We start from the raw sequence: 26919 nt of genomic DNA, 5'->3' as shown, positions 1-26919 counted from the left end.
GAAGTCAAAATAAATGGCATTTCCAGCAGCTGAAGCAGCACAGAAGGATTGTGGGTGGAAATAGCAAAAAAATCACTATCTCTTTTCCAATATCTTAGAACAATATTTTATGCCATGACATCCAGGAAAAGTACATCAAGCAAGCAGCATCTAAGTGACTATCTGAAGACTTAAAAAAAAACACAACAACCTAGAGGATGGGTTTAAAAAAAAAATCTGTGGCCCTTAAATTTTTTGAGACCAAAACCCAACTTATATTTTATATAGCACATATTTTTTTTTTAAAGAAAATCCCAAAGAGGTCATAAATCCTATATTTCTCAGCTCCATCCTCTCTGATTCTAAAAGCATCCCAAAGGCAGTTCTCAAACTTGAGGCAGGATTTCTTTGGTTTGGATAAAGAGGGTTCAAAGATTCATAATGCAGTACTGGCCAAAATTAAATTTTCCCCATTGGCCTGGCACTATTGGCTCGAGCAGATGATTATTTTTCACTATGGGCTTCATAAGGGGAAAGTGAATTAAATCCCATTGGATTAGCCAAAGATTATTTTATTTTTGTTGGCTATGATCAGGCTAAAAGGATTATCTATCACAGGCTGGAGGACATAGACCCTGAAGCTGAAATTGGCTTCTTAATATAGAAGCTTATAATACATGTTGGTAAAAATATATGGGAATATATATCTCCCTCCCAGTGTAAGAAATTTGTTGATTTAGGAATACTCTCAAACCTTTTAAATGGTAGATATAATAAATTTCCCGTGTCTGAGTATATGTGCTTGTGATTTTTGAAGGGTTAAAACATACCAGTGTGTGCTTCTCTACTTTTGTAGAGGTTACTGTGGATTTTATTTAGCATTTGTTTTGATTCCCTTGGAGAAAAGAGTTTTATACTAAATTTAGTTCATATTTTATTAATGTGTACTTTTCCTAGGTGGATTGTGATACATTTGTCTTATTTTTTGTTTTTATTGTTAGTCTGATCTTTGCTCAAATATCAGAGAATGTTATATAAATAAATATTATCTTTTGCCTGCTTTATGAAATTCTGGTTACTTGCTACATAGTCTAAAAATAGCAAAGTCCAAATTCTTACAGTTCTAGACTTATCTCTAGTGCAGTAATTTAACGAAGGTTCCTTTCAGCAGAGTTCCAGGATGTTACTTTACATCAGTGCTTCTCAATTATTTTCTATTATGCCTCCCCTAGTAAGATGTAAACATTTCATGACCCACCCAACTCTCCACTGGGACAATTGTGTGCAATATTCGGCATGTTTTCACTAAAAAACCCTCAACCGGCTTATCAGCGTGATTGGGTTGTAAAGTGTTTACGTGACGCTTTAATGCTATCCATTGTCAACATTTTTAGACATAGTAAACATACCGCTCTTTCCTCGTCTCCCACCCTAGTCACAGTGAAGCCAAGTGCTTCATCATATTTCCTCATCTTAGCTTTCAGGAGACTTACATTTGTCTCATTATCTCCATCTCTCTCCTCCTTTCTTTTCATCCTTGTTAAATATTTTTTCATGGTGTCTCTTAAAGGTTTGGTATCTGTACTGCATATCTCCTGCTCTGTGCTGTGTGCTATTGTTTGGTGCAAAACACCCCTACACCCTGCGGCAAAGAAAAAAGCATGTTCCCTGGGGTCACACGTTCCCCCCTGGCATCACTCGGTGACCCCCCCCAAAAGAGCCCACCCCACTATTTGAGAAGCACTGCTTTACATTAACATACTATAAACAGGTAGTACTTGACTTGTGATCACAATTGGGATTGGAATCTTGATCACTGAGCAGTTGTTAAGCAAGACATCATGTGACTGCCTCACTCAATGACCGCAATCCTGGGATTTCAGGCTGTGATCACTAAGTAATCTTGTGGGTCATTATTCAAGCAGACTTTCAGGTAAGAAGTGTGCTGAAAATTCTGGATTTGGGCAGGGTGAGTTTCAGCTCCTTCTCTTATCTAATTCTTTTGAAAGAGCTTCCTGCCAAAGGATTTCATCTCTGTATCTGCTTAGATTCCCAAAAGCTATTTGTACATTAGGACAAAGAGAGAGAGCACCTGATCTAAGACTACTTAGCTGGCTTTATGCCTAAGGGGGAACCAGAATTCACAGTTTCCCATTTCTACCCTGATGCCTTAACCGATACATTCTACCAAACAACGAAGATATCAAACAACGAAGTCTACCAAAACTGTTTCCCAGCCATTTCTTCATAGAGATCTGAAAGAACAGATTTCATCTTTCTCCCTTCACTAGCAAGGAAATATTGCTGAATTCTTATATAGGCCTAAGTAAAAAATTATTTAAGAGCATTATTACAACTCCCCCCCAGAGATTCGCACTGCCCCCTCCCTCCTTGCCTTCTGAAAGAGTTTAAAAACTCATCTTTGCCGCCAGGCTTGGGACTCTTAGATCTTCCCCTGACCACTGAATGCCTTAAGTATGATTGCTGAATGTTTGGTTAATAAGGGTTTTTTTAGGTTAATCTTCTCTTTTAATTGTTTTTAATATTGTAGTACTAATTGGATTATATTACTGTTCTGTTTTTATATATGCTGTGAGCCGTCCTGAATCCTCGGAGAGGGGCGGCATACAAATCCAATTAAATAAATAAATAAATAAATAATATGCAGTGGTACCTCTATCTAAGAACGCCTCTACTTAAGAACTTTTCTAGATAAGAACTGGGTGTTCAAGATTTTTTTGTCTCTTCTTAAGAACCATTTTCTACTTAAGAACGCTAGCCCGGAAAAATTTCCCAGGAAATTTGAGAGTGGCACGAAGGCCCGGCCAGTTTCCTGCCATTCCCCTGGGTCTCTCTCTCTGGCGCAGTGTATGGGAGGCAGCCATGCGCTGGGTGTAAGGGAAGTGAGTGTTCCTCCTCGCCGCTTTAAAGTCGCTCTTTTTTTTAAGCCTTAAAGTTTTGGATTTTTTGGATTCCCCTCCCCTCCCCTTCTTCCTTAGGCAGCAACTGTCCTCCTCCTCTTCTTCCTCCTCCTCCCCCCACCCAAATTGTGAGCATTTATTTCTTTCCTAATGGGTTTGCACACATTATTTGCTTTTACATTGATTGAAAAATTACTTCTACTTACAAACTTTTCTACTTAAGAACCTGGTCATGGAACGAATTAAATTATTAAGTAGAGGTACCACTGTATTTATTCTATGGATCAGGGCATATGAGATCAAATGCACATGTTCTTCAGTAGCCTTTCTTCTACAGAGATAGTCAGAGTTTGGTTGCAATTGAGCTATGAGGCCTGCAAGGACCCAATACGAAGGCTTTCAATAGTGAGCTTAGGTTTTGCACTTGTTCTATAGGTTGGGAGCTGGTAAAAGAAAATGGATATGGTCTAGTTTGTAGTGAACTGTTTGTTTAGGATTTTAGAAATATGTTTTGGATATTGTGGGTAGCATTTATGAGAAATAATTTTACTTTTTCTTGGAAGCAACCATGACTGTAATGAATCTATTTAAATCAAAATACTACCTATTGGCCTATTTAAGTTGGTTAATGTTTCTAGCACAACCACTGAGAATTTTTTTCTATACAGTAAGATCTGGGCTAAAATTCAGTAGGCGAAACTATTCTTTTAATGCCATATGCCATAAATGTTTTTGTTAAGTGGAAACTGACTTGAGTTCTACTATTCAGTAGTATATGAATATATCAGTACATCTGCATGTTAAAGAGAAATTCTTTTCCTATCTACCCAAAAAATGAGCTTCACAATATTCAATGACATTTAATCCCAGGCAAGTGTACGTTAGAATGAAATATTATTCATCTACATCCATTATGCCTCTCTCTATTTTTTTTAATCAATGTCACAAATGATTTGGCAGAAACATCTATGTTATTTCAGCATTATGCTTCATTGTTACCTGAAGAACTATAATCATTGTCAAAAATAAATAAAACGCGGCTTGAGCTGGAGGCCAATAGTTTCCATCAGGACCTGGGACATCAAAGGCAGGTTTCTTTTTGTCATCATACTGCCAGACCCAGATTCCATGCCCTGCAGGAGGGGAGGGAGAGATTAAAATGCAGATTAAACAATGGAAAAGTAAACACATTTAACAGATACGTTTTCTGTCTTCTGAGATAACACTTTCATGATTTTTTTTCTAATTTGTAAGACTAGATTATTTTAGGAATATACATTCAAGGTCACTTAGGAATATAATGGTTCAGTGACAGCCATACAATTTGCATGGAGATGGCCAAATATTTTATCATTGACATTTTCAGATAATAAAAGGAAAGATTCTTTTCTGAAACAGAGACAGCTAGTCAGTGTTAACCAAGTTCAGATAGCTTGGTGCTCTTCACCAACTTCCACAGATTCAGGCATGTCCAATGGATCCAGATTTTACACACCGGATATGAGCACTTGTAAACTAGATGGATTAATGCTGTGATATAATATAGGTAGTCGTTGACTAATAACCACCATTGATGGATGCTGCAAAGGTTCTACTGTGAAAAATGGTCATAAGCCACAGTTTTCAGTGCCGTTGCAACTTTGAATGGTCATTAAGTGAATTGTTGTAAATAGAGGACTACTGTACCTGTATATGATAGTCTCCTTATTAGATAGGACAATGACTTTCTCTCTTAGGTAAAGACTACAACATCTTAAGATAAAACATGTTTTGTGTGTACAAGGCCCATAGAATATTGAAGGATGCAAAAATCTACTGCCTGTAACTGGCGTGGTCAATACTGAGTCAGAAGAACATTATTACTGATTTTACTTAGTTGATATCATGTTGCCCAAGCATCCATGTGAGTGCGTTTGGGAAAGAAGTGATGAAATATATGTTGTAAAATCCAGTGATAAGCTAAATATACTATTGTGAGCAACATCCTACTATTCTTCTGCTTAATTTGTGTAGCTGTTTTTCCTATATTTGAATTATTCTGGTAGTGTTTGAAAGACTGGAGTGCCTGGGAATGATGTGTAGAATTAGTGCATTGTATACATGTACAATGAGAGAAAAGATCTAGGAATTCTTCCAACTCAGATTTTATTCTAAACCAGAAAAAAACTGAATGTAATTACTGAAAGAAATTGGTAAAAATTCTGTAGCTTATATTCAACTCTTCAGTTGTCAGAACATTACTAACAACTCTTTTTAAGAGATAATTTTGTATAGCTAAATTAGGAGATTGATTCTAAATCTGTCTCTTTTTTTTGCGTTTGATGTATAGTTATTTATTCATTTATTTTCGTTTGTCAAAGATATACGAGATAACAGGTGTAAGTAAACACATGGACATGAACATCTGAAATCAATACAAATAAATGGGGGCAATAGGTCAGCAACGTAGATCAGGAGCTTATGCATGCCCCCTTATAGACCTCTTAGGAATGAAGTGAGTTTCACGGTAGACAATTTAAAGTTAAAGTTATGGGGGTTTGAGAAAGTAATAGCAGAGTCAGGTAGAGCATTCCAGTCATTGACCTCTGTTGCTGAAGTCGTATTTTCAGCAATAGAATTTGGAGTGGTTTACCTTGAGTTTGTATCTATTGTTTGCCCATGTATTATTGTGGTTGAAGCTGAAGTAGTCGTTGACAGGTAGAACATTGTGGCAGACAATTTTGCGTACTATCCTTAGGTCAGACTGTAGGTGGCAAAGTTCAAGGTTGTCTAAGCTCAAAATTTCACAAAGCAGGATTAGTTGGTTTACAAAATATAACATATCTGTGATTGCACTGTTGCTATTTAATATGTCATACATTACTTTTGGCACTTTCTAAGTGGCTAAGAATATGGAGTATGTTTGGGTGTATGTCTGTGTATGTTTGTGTGTACATACATACATATACATATACACATGCACATGCACATACACACATACATACATACATACATACATACATACATACATACATGAAAGAAAGAAGAAGTCTCCCTTTTTGGCCATCTAATTTAGTCCATCAGAAATAGGCCTTCAACATTTAATTAAAGCAAAGGAGGTTGTTTTAAAATATTTATCTATCTGTATTTTCATTTTGATTTTTCTATGTTCAGTATATTATAGTCCATAAATAAAGTTAAAGGAACGTACCAATAGCAGTAAATAAACACATTGCGAAAAGTATGAGGACACACCAAAGAACATCACAATTCATTTGTCTTTCAAGCTTACTGCGTTTGTAACGTGGTCCACTGTTATTTAGTAAGGCTTTTGTCTCATGACCTGAAATAAAAAACAACTTGATTACGTGATAGCTTATATAAATGGATCTTAAAATAAAGGAAGAGAAAAATATATAATAAGAACAAAGATTACAGACACAGTTTACCTGCATAGATCACAATTCCAGAGACTTCTTCTGTATTTCTAACAGTGCATCCTCGTAACAAAAGATTTTCTTTACACAATGGAATTTTTTTCCCATTCTTATGAACACTGCCAAAAAGGAAGAAGGAAGGAGATAATAGTTTATTTATAAATAATGTGAATTAATTAAAAAGATGGAGGAGGAAGATACAGTATATTAATTTTAAGCAATTTCTAGGGAAGCTAGAAAGGCTGAATTTGACCGTTTTATATTTAGCCATACTGGCTTCCCATAATGGAAAACTTATCTCAGGGTATTATACCATCAGTGCAATATTTTCTCTTTCAGATTGTGAAACAAATAGATTATTTGGGTAATTTTTCAAATGACAGGGTTTAACTTTTAAATGCATGAGGCAAACTCCCCCTTATTTAAGAGTTTTATGTGCTACAGGTAATCCTTGACTTACAATCACAATTAAGCCCAAAATTTATGTTGATAAGTGAGACAGTTGTTAAGTGAATTTTGCCCCATTTTATGATATTTCTTGTCACAATTATTACGTGAATCACTGCAGCTGTTGTTAGTAATAAAATTGTTAAGTGATTCCACCTTCCTCATTGACTTTACTTGTCAGAAGGTTTCAAAAGGAGATCACATCATCCCAAGGCACTGGAACTGTCATAAATATGAATCAGCTATGAAGCATCCCAATTTTAATCATATGACAATGAGAATGCTGCAATGGTGAAAATGGTTTTAAGTGTAAAAAACAATCATAAGCCACTTTTTTCAGCAATTTTATAACTTCAAACAGTCAGTAAACAAACAGCTGTAAGCCAAGGGCTACCTATCCATGACCACACTATTTCACATATAAGGAAACATGATTTATTTATGTATTACTCTAAATAATATTTACATATTGTAGGAAATATTGTATATGAGTTGTTGTTGTTTACAAAGACTGACCCAAAGAATGTGTTAAAGAGGTTGTCTTTAATGGTTTCATTGTTACAGTCTTTATTGTTAGGTCCTTTTAGGGGGTGAGATAGTTCTCTTCTCTTTAAATTTTTTTGTAGAACGTAATTGTAGAAAATTGTAGAAGGTTGGATTTCATGTGCAGGAAGTTTTCCTCTTCTTTGATATGATAATGGATGCAGTCAGTCTTTATTTATTGGCAAAAGTTTTTGTAATGGCTTTTGAAGTTGGCTATGTAGCCAGTTTTGTTTTTTCACTAAAGATATCTATCTATCTATCTATCTATCTATCTATCTATCTATCTATCTATCTATCTATCTATCTATCTATCTATCTTTGGTGAAAAAACAAAACTGGCTACATAGTCAACTTCAAAAATATCACATATTTTTGCTGAATATTAAACAAAACTGGCTACATAGCCAACTTCAAAAATATCACATAATTCTGCTGAATATTTAAAATTAAGAGAGACTAGGATAGTGCTATTTTGGCTTTGTTCTGGCCTTATCAGCTAGCCATGCTCTTACTGGGATTTGATCCTGGGGCCTCTGCCTTGTAAGGTAGAGAATTAACCTCTAGGCACCAGATCTGATCTGATCTATCTATATTATTGCATTAAAGCAGAATGTGGCTACTTTTCAGGTTAAGAATTACTGTGTTAGAAGGAGGTCCTTCTGAATCATATCATATTGGGTATTGTTAACAGGATCACAATCAACATTTACAGAATATTCTTTAGCTACAGTGGAGTTTGGAAGCAAACAGCAATGCTAGAGAAGTCCTGACTTCATTTGAACTGAGAGGAATGCTCTTTTGTTGAGGTTTTATGAGGACATTTTCACAGTTCTTTGTAGGAAACCAGCAGAATATGCACCACTGAAAATCTGTGTTTGCTGCTGAAATTTGGTGAATATCTTTAAAAAGAACCCTTTGAAAGCATATGAGGCCACATAGCATAGCTTAAAACAAAGAAACCAGAAAGAGGGGAATAGTTTTCTGACAATCATATGGATTAAAAAAAATGATAGAAAGCCACTCTGATGCTAGAGAAGTCAAATTTATTTATTAAGACATCATTTCGGGAAGAACAGCCAAACTGATGATGCATCACATATTGCAGCAGCTCATAATTCATTTAGTTTTTAAGAATTCGATGTACTGCTGCCTAAAAAAAACTATTTTCCTCCTTCCACAGTATTGTATATACTAATAAAGTCTTGCCTTTCCGCCCAAGAAGATGTAATCATAAAAATATAATGGTAAGAATAAGAAAGGATAAGATTGTAGACCAATTATCTTACAAACTAGTTGTTATATTGGTCTGCTAAAGGCTTTTTATCTCACGTAATGATTTCAAGGTTCAATAATCCTTAAAGTTCAAAGGTATCAGAACAGTGTATCATTCAAAACAATGTTTATGGAAGCCTAAATCATTGCCTAAAATCTCTAGCTTGTGAAACTGAAGTAATAGGCTGCTGGTTGTGGCCTCTATGTATTAAATGCTTGATTGGCATAGGATATGATTTGCCCCTATACTTTTGGTTACTTTGTTCAGAGATGGCAGATACTGTAGCATTGTGTTCACATGATGTACTTTTTTTAAAAAATAAATGAAAATGATATAAGCAAGAGAGTGAGAAAAGAAAGATAATAAAAGAGACATTAAAATAGAAAACCGATTATCAATCAGAATAGTGCTGGAAGGCACCTTGGAGGTATTTTAGTCCAACCCCCTGCTCAAGCAGCAAAGCCTATACCATTTTAGACAAGTGACTCCAGTGATGAAGCACCCACAACTTCTGTTACACTGGTTATGTTAGGAGAATTCCTAACAATTCCAGATTGCATCTCTCCTTGATTAGTTTCCACCCACTGTTTCTTGTCCTGGCTTCTGTTGCTTTTGAAAATAAGTTGACCCCTTTTCTTTACGGCAGCACTTCAAACACTGCTATGTTGCTATCATGTCACACCTAGTCCTTTTTTTTTTTTGCTAGAGTAGCCAAACCCAAATAATTCTTCATATTTACAGATAATTAAAAGTATTCAGCCAATCATTATTACATCATTACATCACTACTATCAGTCATACCAGTAACATGAGAAGGTTCGCAACTTGGGCATCCTCCTCGACCCACAGCTCACATTAGAGAAACATCTTTCAGCTGTGGCGAGGGGGGCGTTTGCCCAGGTTCGCCTTGTGCACCAGTTGCGACCCTACTTGGACCGGGAGTCACTGCTCACAGTCACTCATGCCCTCATCACCTCGAAACTCGACTACTGTAATGCTCTCTACATGGGGCTACCTTTGAAAAATGTTCGGAAACTTCAGATCGTGCAGAATGCAGCTGCGAGAGCAATCATGGGCTTTCCCAAATATGCCCATGTTACACCAACACTCCGCAGTCTGCATTGGTTCCCGATCAGTTTCCGATCACAATTCAAAGTGTTGGTGATGACCTATAAAGCCCTTCATGGCACCGGACCAGATTATCTCAGGGACCGCCTTCTGCTGCACGAATCCCAGCAACCAGTTAGGTCCCACAGAGTGGGTCTTCTCCGGGTCCCGTCAACTAAAGAATGTCGCTTGGCGGGATCCAGGGGAAGAGCCTTCTCTGTGGTGGCCCTGGCCCTCTGGAACCAACTCCCCCCAAAGATTAGAATTGCCCCCACCCTCCTTGCCTTTCGTAAGCTGCTTAAAACCCACCTCTGCCGTCAGGCATGGGGGAATTGAGACCCTCTTCCCCCTAGGCCTTTACAATTCTGTGCATGGTATGTATGTATGTAAGTTTGGTTTTTTATATTAATGGGTTTTTAATTGTTTCTAACATCAGACTACTATTGTACACTGCTTTATTGTTGCTGTTAGCCGCCCCGAGTTTCCGGAGAGGGGCGGCATACAAATCCAATAAATAAATAAATAAATAAATAAATAAATAAATAAACATCAATGTTCCAATATTTAGGAGCTGTTACAAAGAAGAGTGGGAATCAACCTATTCTTCAAAGCACCTGAAGGCAGGACAAGAAGCAAGGGATGGAAACTAATCAAGGAGAGAAGCAGCCTAAAACTAAGCAGAAATGTCTTCTTCTTCTTCTTCTTCTTCTTCTTCTTCTTCTTCTTCTTCTTCTTCTTCTTCTTCTTCTTACTATTACTATTACTATTATTATTATTATTAATTAGATTTGTATGCCGCCCCTCTCCGTAGACTCGGGGCGGCTCACAGCAATGATAAAAACAATATAAAATGACAAATCTAATAGTTAGAATCTAAAATAGCAATAATACATTTAAAAAGTCTAAAAAACAAGAAACTCCAATATATAAAAAACATACATACAGTCATATCATACACAAAAAAACCTACAAAGGCAGGGGGAGATGTTTCAGTTCCCCCACGCTTGACGACAGAGGTTGGTTTTAAGGAGTTTACAAAAGGCAAGGAGGGTGGGGGTAGTTCTAATCTCTGGAGGGAGCTGACTCCAGAGGGTCAGAGCTGCCACAGAGAAGGCTCTTCCTCTGGGTCCCGCTAAACGACATTGTTTAGTTGATGGGACCCGGAGGAGACTAACTCTGTGGGACCTAACCAGTTGTTGGGATTCGTGCGGCAGAAGGCGGTCTCGCAGATAACCTGGTCCGGTGCCATGAAGGGCTTTATAGGTGATGACCAACACTTTGAATTGTGACCGGAAACTGATTGGCAACCAATACAGACTGCGGAGTGTTGGAGTAACATCAGCATATTTGGGAAATCCCATGATTGCTCTCGCAGCTGCAGTCTTAATAGTTAGACCAGTGGAATAACTTGCTTCTGGAAGTTGTGGGTGCCCCAATACTGGATATTTTAAGCAGAGATTAGACAATCATTTGTCTGAAACGGTATGGGATTTCCTGCCTGAGCAGTGGGTGGACTACAAAACTTCCAGGATCCCTTCTGCCACCCTGTATTATTATCTGGATCAATTCCTAGCAATGAAACACTAAGATGCATTATAATGGGGGGGGGGGGGGGATTGTAAAAATTTAAGTATTTCATTTAAATTAGCAAACAGACTTTAATATATATTTTAAAGAATATCCAATTGTGTTATAGTAGGGAAGTTCTACCTTAAAGTAAATGAAAATTAAAGATGAAATAATAAATTATACTCACATGAAGCCTCGAAACCTACGTATATCATTATTGGGTTCTTCGCATTCAATGATGCTGGTAAATTTCATGGGATCAAATTCAGAATCCTGCAATAAAATTATATAACGTGGATTATATGCACATATATGTCAGTATCATCCACAAATGATCCACTGACAAGTTTGAGGAATCTATTTCTCTATTTGTTCTACTGTGGAGCCCAGTTGAGATTCCTAAGTTTCCAAAAAAATAAGCAATGTCTATCCAATTATAACACAGGGGGTTGAAAGAATATGAGACGCTTATCTGTAACCTCTTTGCTACACTCTTACTGTGTGCTTTTTAGGATGGTAGTGGTGGCTAAGGAAGATGAGGTATTCTATCTAGAGCAGATATTGTAGGCTTATCAGAGACTCAAAAAATACTTGTTGATATTCCCAAATTTCCATTATCTGTACTTCCAGAATGGGAATTTCCTTTATGTAAACTGCTGGAAAAAAAATAAATGGAACACTTAAGCAACACAATATAACTCCAAGTAAATCAAACTTCTGTGAAATCAAACTGTCCACTTAGGAAGCGACACTGATTGACAATCAATTTCACATGCTGTTGTGCACATTCAATTTTGTACAGAACAAAGTATTCAATGAGAATATTTCATTCATTCAGATCTAGGATATGTTCTTTGAGTGTTCCCTTTATTTTTTTGAGCAGTATATTTATTTATTAAGTTAATGGCAATCGATCCAAAAGTTATCACAATCAGCAAAAAAGTTCAATAATTAATATTGTGGTTGGCTCTGGCCTAGCTCCTGCCCCAAGGAATGTGGAGGTGGATGCAGGGGAAACATCAACATGTCATAGGCCTGTTCTATTGCCGACAGAGTCAGGTAGTGCAGTTTCCTCGGACGAAGAAGGAGGTGGGGGTGACTTGGAAGAGGGGGGCTTGGCACACAGCCCAGGAAGCCAATCTCCATTATCTTCAGTTGATTCAGATGAGGAAGTGTTAGACCCACGCATGCGCAGAATTATGCATTGAAGAGACCAATTGAAGAAATATTACAGGAGATAAGAGAGGCCACCTGTGTTTGGGTGGGGCTCCAGTAATTAGAGCTGCTGATATAAATAGCAGCGTGTTGGCTTGGCCGTTGTGGAAGATTATCTGATCATTGCTTCTTCAGGACCGTGCCTTGCTGTTTCCAGACTTTGTTTGTTGATTTTTCACAACTTTGAAACCAAAGCAGAGCAAAGTGTGTGTGTTTCACTTCGTGGAAGAAGGAGGGCTGTGACATTCCTTCACAGCTGCTAGCTAAGTACTAGGTTAGGTCCCACAGAGTCGGCCTTCTTCGGGTCCCGTCGACTAAACAATGTCGTCTGGCGGGATCCAGGGGAAGAGCCTTCTCTGTGGTGGCTCCGACCCTCTGGAACCAGCTCCCCCCTGAGATTAGGATTGCCCCCACACTCCTTGCTTTTCGTAAACTCCTTAAAACCCACCTCTGCCGTCAGGCATGGGGGAACTAAAACATCTCCCCCTTGCCCATGTTGTTTGCTGTCTGATTGATTGTGTGCTTGTTTTTTTTTATATATTGGGATTGTTTTATGAATTTCTCAACTTAAAATTGTAATTGGATTGGTGGGCATTGGATTTGTCACTATGTACTGTTTTTTACTACAGTTGTGAGCCGCCCCGAGTCTGCGGAGAAGGGCAGCATATAAGTCCAATAAATCTAATCTAATCTAATCTTTAAGGACTGATAAAGGGGATTGTACAGACTACCAGGCTGTTTTGGGACGAGTGCTCTTTGCAATACAAAAAGGGTGCTTTGTTTCTTTTGAATTTTTGTGATAAAGAACTTTGTTTTGAACTTTCAAGTGTGTGTGTGTCTGAAATTTGTACCCTTGAATTTTCGGGAGACTCATACCATAGAACCTGGCAGAACAATTAAGAGGGGAAAATGCAGGAAATACAGGCTTCTTGTCAGTGGTGGGATTCAATTTTTTTATACTACTGGTTCTGTGAGCATGGCTTGGTGGGCATGGTGTGGCTTGGTGGGCATAGCAGAGGAAGGATGCTACAAAATCTCCATTCCCACCCCACTCCAGGGGAAGGATACTGTAAAATCCCCATTTCCTCCCAATCAGCTGGGACACTGAGAATAGATGGCCACTCAGAGGCAGTATATTGTATGTTCTGTCTGGGTGCCCCCAGACCTCAACACCAACTGGAAAAAACAGCCAGACACGCTGGTAAAAGCAAAAGTACTTTATAGCTTGAAAAATACACACAGAGAAAAACCTGTTCTTCCCCACAGGCAGGTTATGAGACTTTACAGCAGAGTCCTGATGTCCAGACAATACAGCAGCCTTCTTGCTGGCACACCCACCACTGTAGAGAATAAGACCCCCCACCTTTCCCCCCCAAGGTTTCAGTATTCAAAGTCACAAACCAGAATTCCAAGACGCCAAAGAGCACAGCCAGGTCCCAGGACTCCCAAAGATAATACTCCACAAGCCAGGAAGGGTGGGTCTGCCTTTTAGCCTTTCCAGAGAGCACCACACCCAAACCCAGCTGTTGCCTCTTTAGTGCTGAAAGTACCTAGCTAATTGGTCCCTTCTTTGTGTTGCTCTTCTCTGTCGCAGATCGATTATTGCTTGTGCATTTTCCTCTAAGGAATCCAGGCTGCTTGCTGGGGAGAGCTCCCTCTCGGGGGCCTCTGGCTGTTCCCCCTCTTCCTCAGCCTGAGATTCCTCCTCCTCGTCTGCCTGCACCTCCTGTTCCTCATCCTCCCCCTCTGAGCAGGAAACCGACAGAAGATCAGCCGTTCCCTGAGGGGCCTCGGACGGAATCACAACACTGTATAGCGGTTCTCTGAACTACTCAAAATTTCTGCTACCGGTTCTCCAGAACTGGTCAGAACCAGCTGAATCCCATCTCTGCTTCCAGTATGCTCCGGCCTCACCTTTCCAACCAAAACAAAAACAAAAAATATCAGGTTTATCAGGGGGAGGTTTAAGAAAAGGATCCTGCTTTATGCACTGGCTGCCCAAAGAAGATTAATTAATTAGTAATCAACTTTGGACTGGATTATTTATTTGATTGCTAGCAAGAAGAATTGGCTGAGGATGGTGTTCAATTCACTATTAACTCTGTCCTTCCCTTTATGCAGGAAGCAAACCTGTGCACAAATCCCAAAGAAGAAAGTTGCATTTGAACTGGCTTTTCTACTGATTGAACAAAATTGATGAAGGGCAAGCTTGCGTCACTAATTCTTCTAAAAGTCCAGATACTACATGAATTGCAACATAGACAGCCCAAGGTAACAGAACAACAATGTAATATCAAAGGCATATTTAATCAAACTACAACAGCAACAGATCAGTGACTATCACCTCACTGAATTCAGCAGGATTTTGAACTGTCAGTATTTTCCATCTACATAGTTTGTTAAAGATGCCTAGCTCCTCAATGTGGCTTACAAAAAAATAAAAACATATCAGATAATATGGGTTACAACAAAATGCCTATTAATTTAAAATATTCCTCTCTCTTTCCAGATGAATAAATATACACACTAAAACAAAAGTAAAATTACTCAAAAAATAAAAAATCTCACAATATCTGATAATGGATCCATCATGCACATTTCTTTTTCCTTGGTTCTACCCTGTTGGATCAGGTAAAAAGAAATCACATTCTTGTGGCTCACTATTATCAAACAGAAGTGGAGATTCAAACAGCTTGAAAAAAAAAAGCTTGAAAACAAGATCGCCATGGTGGTGTAGTGGTTAGAATGCAGTACTGCAGGCTACGTCCCTTGACTGCCGGCTATGTCCCTTGACCGGCTATGTCCCTTGTCTGCCTGCAATTTGGCAGTTCAAATCTCACCAGGCTCAACGTTGACTCAGCTTTCCATCTTTCTGAAGTGGATTGTTGGGGGCAATATGCTGACTCACTAAACTGCTTAGAGAGGACTGTAAAGCACTATTATTGGGAGTAGTCCATTAGCGGCAATATTAGCACTAATAGCTTTACTATTATTGGTACAATGCTGCTGTTATTACTACATCCAATTATTATTATGGTATTTCAACATATTCTGGAGTTCAAAGCAGAATATATGGGAGACATAATGTATACAGATAACAGCAACTAGGGGCATGAGGGGTAGGTTAGACTGAAAGACAGTAACTGACCAAGAAACAATGTTAGCTTAATAACTCAAAATGGTCTTTCTGGATTTCCAACGTATTAAGCTGACAACTTTTACTATCAAGGTCTGTTTGTCAGCCTCCTGCAGACAAATTGCTAGATTCAACAGGTCTGCAGCCAGAGCCAGGACTGCTGTTTTCCCATGCTTTTCTATGAAAAACAAGCTATGTGAAAAGCAGAGTAAACCTACTAAATATCTTGGGAATGAAGTTTGTTTAGGATTGTCTATAAAGTTCATTGACTTTCCTAGGATAGCCTTTCATTAGAAATACACATTTATTAAACATCTAGTACTCACTTACTAAGACATTTTATAACATGAAATCCCAGGGGAAGAGGTCCAGTAGTAAGTCATCAAGTATACAATTCTAATAAACATAAATAATTTATATTTTCCCACAAAGTACTGTACACAAATAGAACACCACGTGCTGCTATTTTATACATTATATAATAGAAGCAGGAACTGTACTGTATCTTGTTTGACATCTTTGAAATCACACTCAAACTAAATTCGACTGTCAAATAAAACAATGAGGAAGACTGAAAATACCAACATTTGGCAATAACAACTTCCAAACCTTTAAATTGAAAGAAAGCTGCAACGGAATCTGGTACCAGATATATCAATGCACCATTAATTCAAAGAATGCTAACAGAAGCTTTCTGAAAAGTGCAATTAGTATTTCCCAACTGCTTTGTGCTAGCTCAGGTACATTAACTCTATACTGTAAGTTATACAGATATTGCAGAATGATTCTTTCCCAATTAACATTTAAAATTCTTCATTCCCTAGCTAATTAGGCTCAAGCTGAGACTTGCCTTATATGTCTATGACAAACATTTATTTCCTATTTTCCGGCTTTACTAGCATGCCTTCACAAGAGACTAAATATCACTTTTGTTTAGAGGTGGACATTTAAATATCAACATACTAACACCAATTATGAATCTTCAGCAAATCAGCTTGTGTGGGGGTGTATGTTTATTTAGAAATGCTTCCGATCTGCAGGATTTTTGCACTCGCTTTGTACAGTACACAATTTGGCAAGACAAACACTGCAAGACAATATTTCACCAATCAACGTCCAGGTGCTTTTCTATATGGATTCCATCACTGTTACTATCTATGCATCAGGCTAGAAAGTGGGAGACCATGAGTTCTAGTTGCCTTAACCATGAAAGGCAGTTGGATAGCTTTGGGACAGTCATTCTCAGTCTAATCCACCAAACAGGGGAACAAATGTTGTGGAAAAAATAGGATGATGATGTACTGGATATGTTTGATGCCCAAAGTTATTTGTAAAAAAATAATAATAAAGATCAGATACGAATAAACAAATAAAATAAATTTCTCATTTGCTGATGTAAAAGAGAAACTTAGATTATTATTATTTTTATTATTATTATTATTATTATTTATTAGATTTGTATGCTGCCCCTGTGTGTAGACTCGGTGCAGCTCACAATAATAATAAAACAATGTATAACAAATCTAATAATTAAAAGTCACTAAAAACCCCTTATTAAAAAACAAAACATACACACAAACATACCATGCATAAATTGTATAGGCCCGGGGGAGATGTCTCAGTTCCCCCATGCCTGGCGGCAGAGATGGGTTTTAAGGAGATTACGAAAGACAAGGAGGGTGGGGGCAATTCTAATCTCCGGGGGGAGCTGGTTCCAGAGGGTCGGGGCCACCACAGTGAAGGTTCTTCCCCTGGGTCCCGCCAGATGACATTGTTTAGTTGACGGGACCCGGAGAAGGTCAATTCTGTGGGACCTAACTGGTCGCTGGGATTCATGCGGCAGAAGGCGGTCTCTGAGATATATAAAGATATTTTTATATCTATGGCCTGCCAGTTCAGAAATATCGGTATATATTTTTTACTTAAGTAATAGCTGCCTGTTATGAAATATTTCTTTGGAAAAGTCTTTCTTACTCTGACTTCTCTGTCCTTTTGGTTCCAAAAAAGAGGGGTTTTTTTTTCTTACCATCTGTAATTAATTTTTAATTTTGATATGACACAAACATGCCACCAAAACATCTGGCAAATCTATCTCTTATAGAAAGAGCTAAATCGGTGGATGCACCATCTTCTATTTTTTTTAAGCTTGTCTCGCATAATTATTTTTATATCATGTTACAACTGGTTGTTGTCTCCTAAAGCAGAGATAGGGAGCCATAGCCCCTTTATGATTTCTGGACTTCAACTCCCAGAATTCCTGAGCCTGCATGAGTTCCCTGATGGGTTTGCTTGGCTGGTTCAGGAATTCTGAGAGTTGAAGTTCACAGTCATAAAGGGGCCATAGTTCCTTACCGTATCCTAAAGAGTAATTTAGTTTGTGGATATTAGCCTTTTATCCCCTCAGTGAACTCATGCCACAAGGATGCTAGAATTCTACTTTATTTATTAGGCTAAAATAAAAGAATCTTGAAAATCAGATTGCATTTTCCTTTCCCTGCTTCTTATACCCCAAGGAGTTAAAGCAGAGTAAATTTGAGGGATTATTTTAAACACTTTTTTTCATTTCCCAGACTTAAAACACATTGTGTCTGCATAATTTCTCCAAGGTCATCTTCGTGACTCATCACAATATGGGAACTCATAGGTTCATAGTCCATGATAATTATTCTGTACTACCAAATAAGATTTTGGAGGTTCAAAATAATATGTAAAAAAGCCCTGTAACATTTGTCCAAATTGGTAATTACAAACCTTTGAGTGTTGGCAAATGGTTACATGAGAATGGAAAAATACACTATATCCATCATCAATTCATTTTGAGACTAACCAGCATTTTTAAAATCCACTCCAATCTGGAAACACTCAACATTAAACTGACCAAATCAGTAACAACACATTATTTTGTGTGTAATACTCCAAAAGACTAAAACATCTTGCAGCAGGAAACATTTTTGTGAGGTATTTAATCCATCCATCCATCTATTTTCTCATTTTAGAACTACATTTAGACATATATAATGCTTCACAGTGCTTTTACAGCCCTCTCTAAACAGTTTACAGTGTCAGCATATTGCCCCCAACAATCGGAGTCCTCATTTTACCAGCCTCTGAAGGATGAAAGGCTAAGTCAACCTGATGAGATTCGAACTGCCAAATTGCAGGGAACTGGCAGTCAGCAGAAGCAGCCTGAAGTACTGCACTCTAACCACTGCGCCACCACAGCGCTTCACAGTATTAGAAGAATTTTGAATAATTGTGCATGAGTTAAGACTGTATTACATGTATATTATCTCTCCAATCACAGAAGAGCTCATTATTTGTCTACCATAGAACATACCATAGCACAGTCATATGGTTCAGCTTTGATTTGTCTCCATGAGAGAAAGTCTGTGTTTTCCTAACGCTGATTCTTTTAAGCCAAGAGGGAAAGAAGATAGTGGGAAGTGTGTAGGGAAACAAATTTTGGCTAATGCCTCTATCTGAATGATTTATCTGGTGAATGAATGGCTATCCTACAGTTACCGGACACTGCAGATCCAGAGTTGGAAGATGGAGTAGATGGCATTTTAGATACCTTCCAAGTTCACAGTTTACAATTGTATGAATATTGCATTCCTATCAAAAGATAGGAGAAGACATTTGTGCTTGCATTATTTCTTCTCGGTTTTCATTCAGTAGATTTTTTAAGGAACAAAAATGTATTGGCTTAGTAGCTTTGACAAATGTTTAGGAAGAAATCCTCTGCTAAAGGGCAGGCTAATCAGAGAAAACACCTTGTAGCTGCTGAACTCAGCAAACTGAGGTTGATCCCAGCTATATTAAATTCTGCACCAATTGTAAATTTATGAACATATTTTCTTTCAACCAGGAACAAATGCTGACCAAGAATATATATCTTTTACATATACAGTGGTACCTCTACTTAAGAACGCCTCTACTTAAGAACTTTTCTAGATAAGAACCGGGTGTTCAAGATTTTTTTCCCCCCCCTCTACTTAAGAACCATTTTCTACTTAAGAACCCAAGCCCGGAAAAATTTGAGAGTGGCATGATGGCCCGGCCAGTTTCCTGCCATTCCCCCTTTAATCCCGGCCATCTCGGGCTGGCAGAGGAGCCTTTTGGTGGCAATTAAGGAGGCTTTGGCAGTCCAGACCGAACAAAGCATTTTCCTTTTTCTGGGCGCTTGGACAGGGAATAAACCTCTGCCAGCGCCCAGAGAAAAGAAACGCTCCCTTCACTCTGGGCAGCTGAGGAGTCACCACAGTGAAAGAAAGGTGCGGGCTACAGAGCGAGCGAGAAGAGAGGGGAGCCCTTCACCATGGGAAGGAAGAGGCAGCAGGTAGCAGCAGCCAGTGTATGGGAGGCAGCCTTGCACCGGGTGTATGGGGGGCGTGTGGTCCTCCACGCTGTCTCAGAGTCTCTCTTTTTCTTTAAAGGCCTACGTGGCATCGGACTAGAATACCTCCGGGACCACCTTCTGCCGCACGAATTCCAGCGGCCAATTAGGTCCCACAGAGTTGGCCTTCTCCGGGTCCCGTTGACTAAACAATGCCGTTCGGCGGGACCCAGGGGAAGAGCCTTCTCTGGGGCGGCCCCGGCCTTCTGGAATCAACTCCCCCCGGAGATTCAAATTGCCCCTACTCTTCCCACCTTCTGCAAGATGTTGAAGACCTATCTATGTCGCCAGGCATGGGGGGAATAACTATCTTGTTCCCCCAGCACCACCTTTTTTTCTGACTGAAATATATGAGAATGGTATGATTATGCAGTAATGATCGTTTTTTAATATTTATGGGTTTTAAATTGTTTTTAACTTATATTGGATTTGTACTTTGTGTATTGTATTGCTGTTGTTGTGAGCCGCCTCGAGTCTTCGGATAGGGGCGGCATACAAATCGAATAAAACTTAAACTTAAACTTATTTATTTATTTATTTGCAACAAAAAGCAACACTTTTTTCCAGTTCAGTCTATGATATATTTGTTACTCTAGAACACATCAACCGGCTACTTTCCAAATGAGCGAATTCAATTGCCAAAACCACTGGAGAAAAGGAATTCCAGTCCTTCTCCAACCACAAACATTTGATTTTCACCTTTGTGAAAGGAAAAAGCTGCAGCGTGCCATTCACTTACAGCGACACTGTTGATAGGGATTCTTACTCATCAGCGAGTGAGCAAATGCACAAACGAGGGCTTTTTGCAACCGGCAAGCATGAAGATAAGCTCACAGAGATCAAATTGCTTCTATGTTGGTAATTTGCTATCACCGATCAGCAAACAAAAGTTTAACTCACTCAACGATCTTGTTTATAAGATTTGACTAAAGACTAAAGAGAAGGTGGCTAAGAGTAAGAGAATAAAATAATATAGGGTTTACAGCCCCACAGGTGCCACTTCAAACAAATAATTTTTCTGAAATGATTTATTATCTTTTTCCTTTCTTTCATCATACATTTATCTGCCTATCAACTCAAATAACAACCTTTTTGAGATGTCATACAGACAGTCCTTGACTAATGACCACACTTGAGGCTAGAATTGATATTGCTAAGTGAAAAATGTGTTAAAGGAATCCCATTTTACAATTTTTCTTTACCAGAGTCGTTAAGTAAATCGCTGCAATTGTTAAATTAGTAACACAGTTGATAAGTGAATCTGGCATCCTCACTGACTTTGCTTGTCAAAAGGTCGTAAAAGATGATCACACAACCCCAGGATACTGCAACTGTCATAAATATGAACCTGTTCTCAAGCATCCAAATATAAATCACACGACTATAGAGATGCTGCAATGGTCATAAGTGTGAAAAATAGTCATAAATGCTGATGTAACTTCAAATGGTCACTAAATGAACTGTTGTGAGTTGAGGATTACCTCTATTTTATTTATTCATAGCCAGAGACCAAATATCAAGCTGAAAACCTGGATCATCAGAAAATGGGTCACAATGACAATATCTTTCCAAAGGTTCCTGGCCCCTCCTACTACCCACCTACTTTGGGGTGAAGTCTGACAGTTCCCACCTTTAACTTCAATACTTTGGATAATAAAACAGAAGAAAGATCAGCTGATCTGTGAGGTCTAGGAAAACACAACCTTTTCCTGAAGAAGTAATGTTACATTATTATTCCCAGTGCTGGTTCTTGTCACATCCTTTTTTTATTACAACTTCCAGGATTTCCAACCAACAAGTCATCCGCTTTGAGAAGGCTAATCTAAATCCCTTGTTTGATTCCAAAAGACAACAATAAATGCCTGGAATTGGCCAGTATGTCTTCCTTGGCAATGTATTCAAACAAGTAATAAGAATTCCAGCTGGACACAATTGATTATATGCTGGAAAAAGCACTCCTGACTAATATGTTAAAAAATCCAACAGACTGAACTAATTCCATTACTGCAGCTGTCTCTAAGAAGTAACAGATGAACCAAAGCAGCCGGGCCAAAGCTTATACTTCAGTAGCTCTCATTCCTATTCAAAGGGAAAAAGAGGTAACCAGTATAGAAACCAGTAAGTGGAACTTCATGAGATAAGTGAACATATGTCCAATTATTCCCCCTCTTTTCTTTTTTTGTAAAATAAGCTATTTCATTTCCGGAAGAAGGTTTGAAACTGACCTTCAAGAATTATCCTGATGTAACCATTAGATTGAAAAAGCTCTCAGAAGTTGTTTTTTTTTAAATATATATAAATATATAAGAAAGTAAGGTCTGAAAACTTGGATTGGTAACAGGTTTTTTTATTATTATTTAATAGTAGGTATGTGGATATGTCTTTTTTATATTTCTTTATTTTTATTAATTAGGGCAAGGTTATATAAGGGTTTTTGTTCCTAAAGAAAAATGTATAAGAAATGGAAGAAGGCACGACGGCTTATATAGATTATTTCCTAGCTTGAATTTTGTACAGATATAAATATATAATATTTATAAATATATATAAATGCAAAGCCTTATATTATGCATCTCAAAGACTGCTTTTTACATCTTTTCTCAGTAATTCATTTTCTTTTTTCCTGTGTACGATCACTCACTAATCATGGGTGTTGGCATTCATGCTTTGGCTCCAACATTCATGTCTTTAATATACCACACAATTTGGCTTCTTCACACAAAAACATTCCATCTGAAGGGGAGGGGTTGGTGTTCCTTAGTTGTCACCCAAGATGCCCTCTACACATGATCTGCTCTCCTTGTGCTCCACTTGCAGTAAATATTTCTAAATTTCTTTGAGAAGAGGGCTCATAAAAGAAGAATCAGTCTGTTTTTTTGGAAATATTGGCAGGCTTTCTGGCCACTCCACCCTCAGTAATTGCTCATGGAATGTCTTCGACGAGCTGGAAATATTTTGTCAGCCATGCTGCAAAGAACGGCAAGGTTGGTCGATTCTTTACTTGCTCCAGTCAAGTATCATAAGAATGATTTATAGTGTTTTGAAAACTTTAACTGAGACTGGTGAAAAATATTTATACCCTCAGTTCTCTACAGTATATAAAAATAAAAGTATCGCCACAATTTTTTAGAACAGCAAAAGCAAACAAGCAAAAATACCTACCCACAAAAAATATCCTTATTAAGCTTCTGGCTTTTTACTTCATCATGCTGCTTGTGCTGAGTGGACACCACCGGCTTTAGAGTTACAATGCTGTAAACAATGTTTGTGAAGCCTTACTAGGGAGCATCTGTTCTAGCTATATCCTGTTCTAGAGTACAGTATATGAGGAAAAACGTAATGCAGAAAAATGATATCCTCAGATTTAAAAATCCTTTTGGTAATCATCCAGCTCCCACTAAAATAAAAAATAGCAACTAAATCATTTTACTTTGTCTTGATGCTTATTAGCATATTATTAGATTCTGCTGTAATTAAAGATTGAAAATCACCTTCGCCGGTCTCCGCTGTAAGAAGAACGGAGAGAGAACGAGAGAGAGTGAGAGCAACAGGCAGAGCAAGATAGAGAGAAAGTGAGAAAGAGAGAGAGAGAGAAAGAGGGGGAGAGAAAGAGAGATAGCAAGAGAGAGAACAAGAGAAAGAGTGTGAGAGAGAAAGAAAACAAGAGAGAAAGACTGATAGAGAAAGCAAGAGAGAAAGAAAGAAAACAAGAGAGAGAAAGTGAGAAAAAGAGAGAGAGAGCAAGAGGGGGAGAGAGAGAGAGAGAGGAAAAGAAAGAGAGAGAGAAGAGAGGAAGGAAGAGAGAGTGAGAGAGAGCAAGAAAGAAAGAGAGAGGAAGGAAAAGAGTGAGAGAGAGTGAGAGAGAGGAAGAAAGCAAGAGAGAGAGAGACAGAGAAAGCAAGAGAGACAGAAGAGTGGAAGGAAGAGAGAGAGAGAAATGATAGAAAAAAGGGGAGAAAAAAGAGAAATGAGAAAATGATTGAGGCAGAGAATGACAGGAAAGAGAGAGAAACAGAGAGAGAAGTGACTCTTGATTTAAAGCATATGGTAAAAGCACTTAAATAATAACAGAGAAAAAACCCCCCAGCCCTCATCTGTTTTTATTAATAGTTATGTTTTTGGTTTTGCTGGTTGTTTTAGTTTTAATAGTAATGGATTTTGGTTTTTTTAATTATTAATTTCTTTTAATAAAAAAGAAGGAATCTTTTTTCCTATCTGTCTGTCTGTCTGTCTGTCTGTCTGTCTGTCTGTCTGTCTGTCTGTCTGTCTATCTATCTATCTACCTACCTACCTACCTATTTATACTTCTATGCCACCCAGTCCCAAGGGGACTGCCGCTCAGACACTATACTTTTCCGCTCACGCCGAAAAAAAATTAGAGGGAACATTGCTTGACACTATAGCTTATAAAATTGGCATGCCCCACCAAACAAATGTAGTTCATAAATTAGAATCAGACCAAAAGGATTACTGCTAGATTACTTCTCTGCCCTAATCCCCAGAGCCACTATATTTAATGTCTCACAATATTGTATGACAGAGAATGGAGGTGCCGAGAAAGAAAAAAAGTGGAGCCTACATAGTCTGTGGCAGTGATGGTGAACCTTTTTTCCCTCAGGTGCCAAAAGAGCATGCGTATGCGCTATCTGGAGGCCGGAAAGGGGCCTGTTTCCCAACTTCTGGTGGGCTCGTATTCCTCCCTCTCCAGGCTCCAAAGGCTTCCTTGGAGCCAGGGGGGGCTCTCTAGAAACCAAAAACGCCGGCACACACATGCACGTTGGAGCTGAGCTAGGGCAAAGGCTCACGTGCCAGCAGATATGGCTCCACGTGCCACCTGTGTCATAGGTTCGCCATCACTGGTCTACGGTTTTAGAATTCAAACTGGATATATGGTAAAGTTCCAGTAAAAAATGAACAATAAATAATGATTAGTTTTCTGGCCCCTATGGTTGCATACTGTATGTGCCTTCAATACAAGTAGTTACAACAGTTCATTTAGTGACCACTTGAAGTTGGAACTGCACTGAAAAATTTGATTTATGACCATTTTTCATGCTTACAATTGTTGCAGCATTCCCATGGTCATGTCAAAATTTAGATGCTTGGAAACTGACTCATACTTATGACAGTTGATATGTCCCAGAATCAGAATTCTGGTCACCCGGAACTGCACGCGCATCACTATTTTTCCTACCGATGCACTGTGTGGCCCATACCAGTAAGGAATCCAATACTGTCCAGGTTACTAACTTAACATCTGCAGAAATTCACTTAACAACAATGGCAAGAAAGGTCACAAAATGGGGCAAAATTCACTTAACAAATGTCACGCTTAGCAACAGAAGTTTTGGGTTCAATTGACTACTTGTAGATAGATGATGCTCTGAAATTCTAGGTACAATGTGGTGTAGACATATTACTTTCTCTCTCACAAGATAATCAATACTAAACATAAAAAACCGCCTACATTATTATTTTTTAGCTGCTATAGTTATAACATTTGAATTTTCTCGACATCACATTTAAATTTTAAATGCAACCATTGTCTCAGGAAAAGGCTTCTAAAACAATTGAGTATAATCTGTAAAATGAATTATGCTAAAGACTCATAATTATCTGGTCTTTCCTTGACAAAATCATACAAGGGCTACATTTTGCTTACATAATACAGTGGTACCTCGAGATACGAGTTTAATTCGTTCCGGACCTGGGCTCTTAAGTCGAGCAGCTCTTATCTCGAACGACTTTTCCCCATAGGAATTAATGTAAATAATTTTAATTGGTTCCAGCCCTAAAAAAACTCACAAAGTTAGTCTAAATTATGCAGAAAGACATGTTTTTAATGAAGAAATGTACATGTACATATAAATGAATAATGAAGTTTCTTTCACTTAACTTGTAAACTTTCTTAAACTTTTAAATTTACATATGTTCAACTTCTCTGCCACCCAATCCTGTAGGACAGAGGTCCCCAACCCTTTTTGCACCAGGGACCGGCTTTAAGCGATCAAGAGAGGAATGGGTGAATGAATGGACGGAGGGTGGGAAGGAAGGAAGGAAAGAGGGAAGGGACAGGAACAGAGGAAGGAAGCAAGGAAACTTATGAAAGGGGAGAGTAAGAGAGGAATGAGTGAAGGGAGGGAGGGAGGGAAGAAGGTGGGAAGGAGAAAGAAAAGAAGAAATAGAGGAAGGGAAGGTAAAAGAGAGAAAGAAAAAGAGCAAGAAAGAAAGAAAGAAAGAAAGAAAGAAAGGGGGAAGGGACAGGAACAGAGGAAGGAAGCAAGGAAACTTATGAAAGGGGAGAGTAAGAGAGGAATGAGTGAAGGGAGGGAGGGAGGGAAGAAGGTGGGAAGGAGAAAGAAAAGAAGAAATAGAGGAAGGGAAGGTAAAAGAGAGAAAGAAAAAGAGCAAGAAAGAAAGCTGCAAGCACCCCCCCGAGCCCCCCAGGCCGGCTGCAACCTTTTAAAACACGCGCGCCGCTTCGCAGCTGTCTCCTGAAGCCGAACGCGGAAGTTAGCGTTTGGCTTCAGGAGACAGCTCCTTGGCGCTTGTATCTCGAATTTGGGCTTGTAAGTAGAACAAAAATATCTCTCCCCTCCCAGCTCTTATCTCGAGTTGCTCTTAAGTAGAGCAGCTCTTATGTCGGGGTTCCACTGTATGTCCAACATGACAGCTCTTATTAGTCCTACTTATTCCTTGATGAAAGCTAAATATTTAACACTTGATAGTACAGAGAAATGGGCTACCTCCAATGCCTAACATGTATTCAAGAGTCCTTCATTTCATGTATAGATAATGACTGACACAGGCAATACAGTGTTTTATTTGGATAAGAATTGGCTTCAACTGCATAAGTGAAGAGCAATACTTCCACCGAACACAATACTTAAAGAATACATTTTGCCCCATGTTTTTGG

General features: G+C 38.5%; 1 protein-coding gene across 1 annotated transcript in view; it reads right to left on the bottom strand.

The window, feature by feature from the left end:
* Positions 1 to 26919, bottom strand: part of ATP10A (ATPase phospholipid transporting 10A (putative)) — a 208385-nt gene that overhangs the window by 79028 nt on the left and 102438 nt on the right. The window contains exons 3-6 of the mRNA XM_070750946.1: positions 11443 to 11528; positions 6329 to 6435; positions 6091 to 6222; positions 3900 to 4033 (exon numbers count right to left, since the gene is read on the bottom strand). Coding sequence (XP_070607047.1) covers positions 3900 to 4033; positions 6091 to 6222; positions 6329 to 6435; positions 11443 to 11528 — 459 coding nt within the window. The remainder of the gene's footprint in view (positions 1 to 3899; positions 4034 to 6090; positions 6223 to 6328; positions 6436 to 11442; positions 11529 to 26919) is intronic.

Source organism: Erythrolamprus reginae, chromosome 4, assembly GCF_031021105.1.
Source record: "Erythrolamprus reginae isolate rEryReg1 chromosome 4, rEryReg1.hap1, whole genome shotgun sequence".
NCBI classification, from domain to species: Eukaryota; Metazoa; Chordata; class Lepidosauria; order Squamata; family Dipsadidae; genus Erythrolamprus; species Erythrolamprus reginae.
The sequence above is the reverse complement of the archived record's forward strand: the minus strand, read 5'-3'. Positions and strand labels throughout refer to the sequence as shown.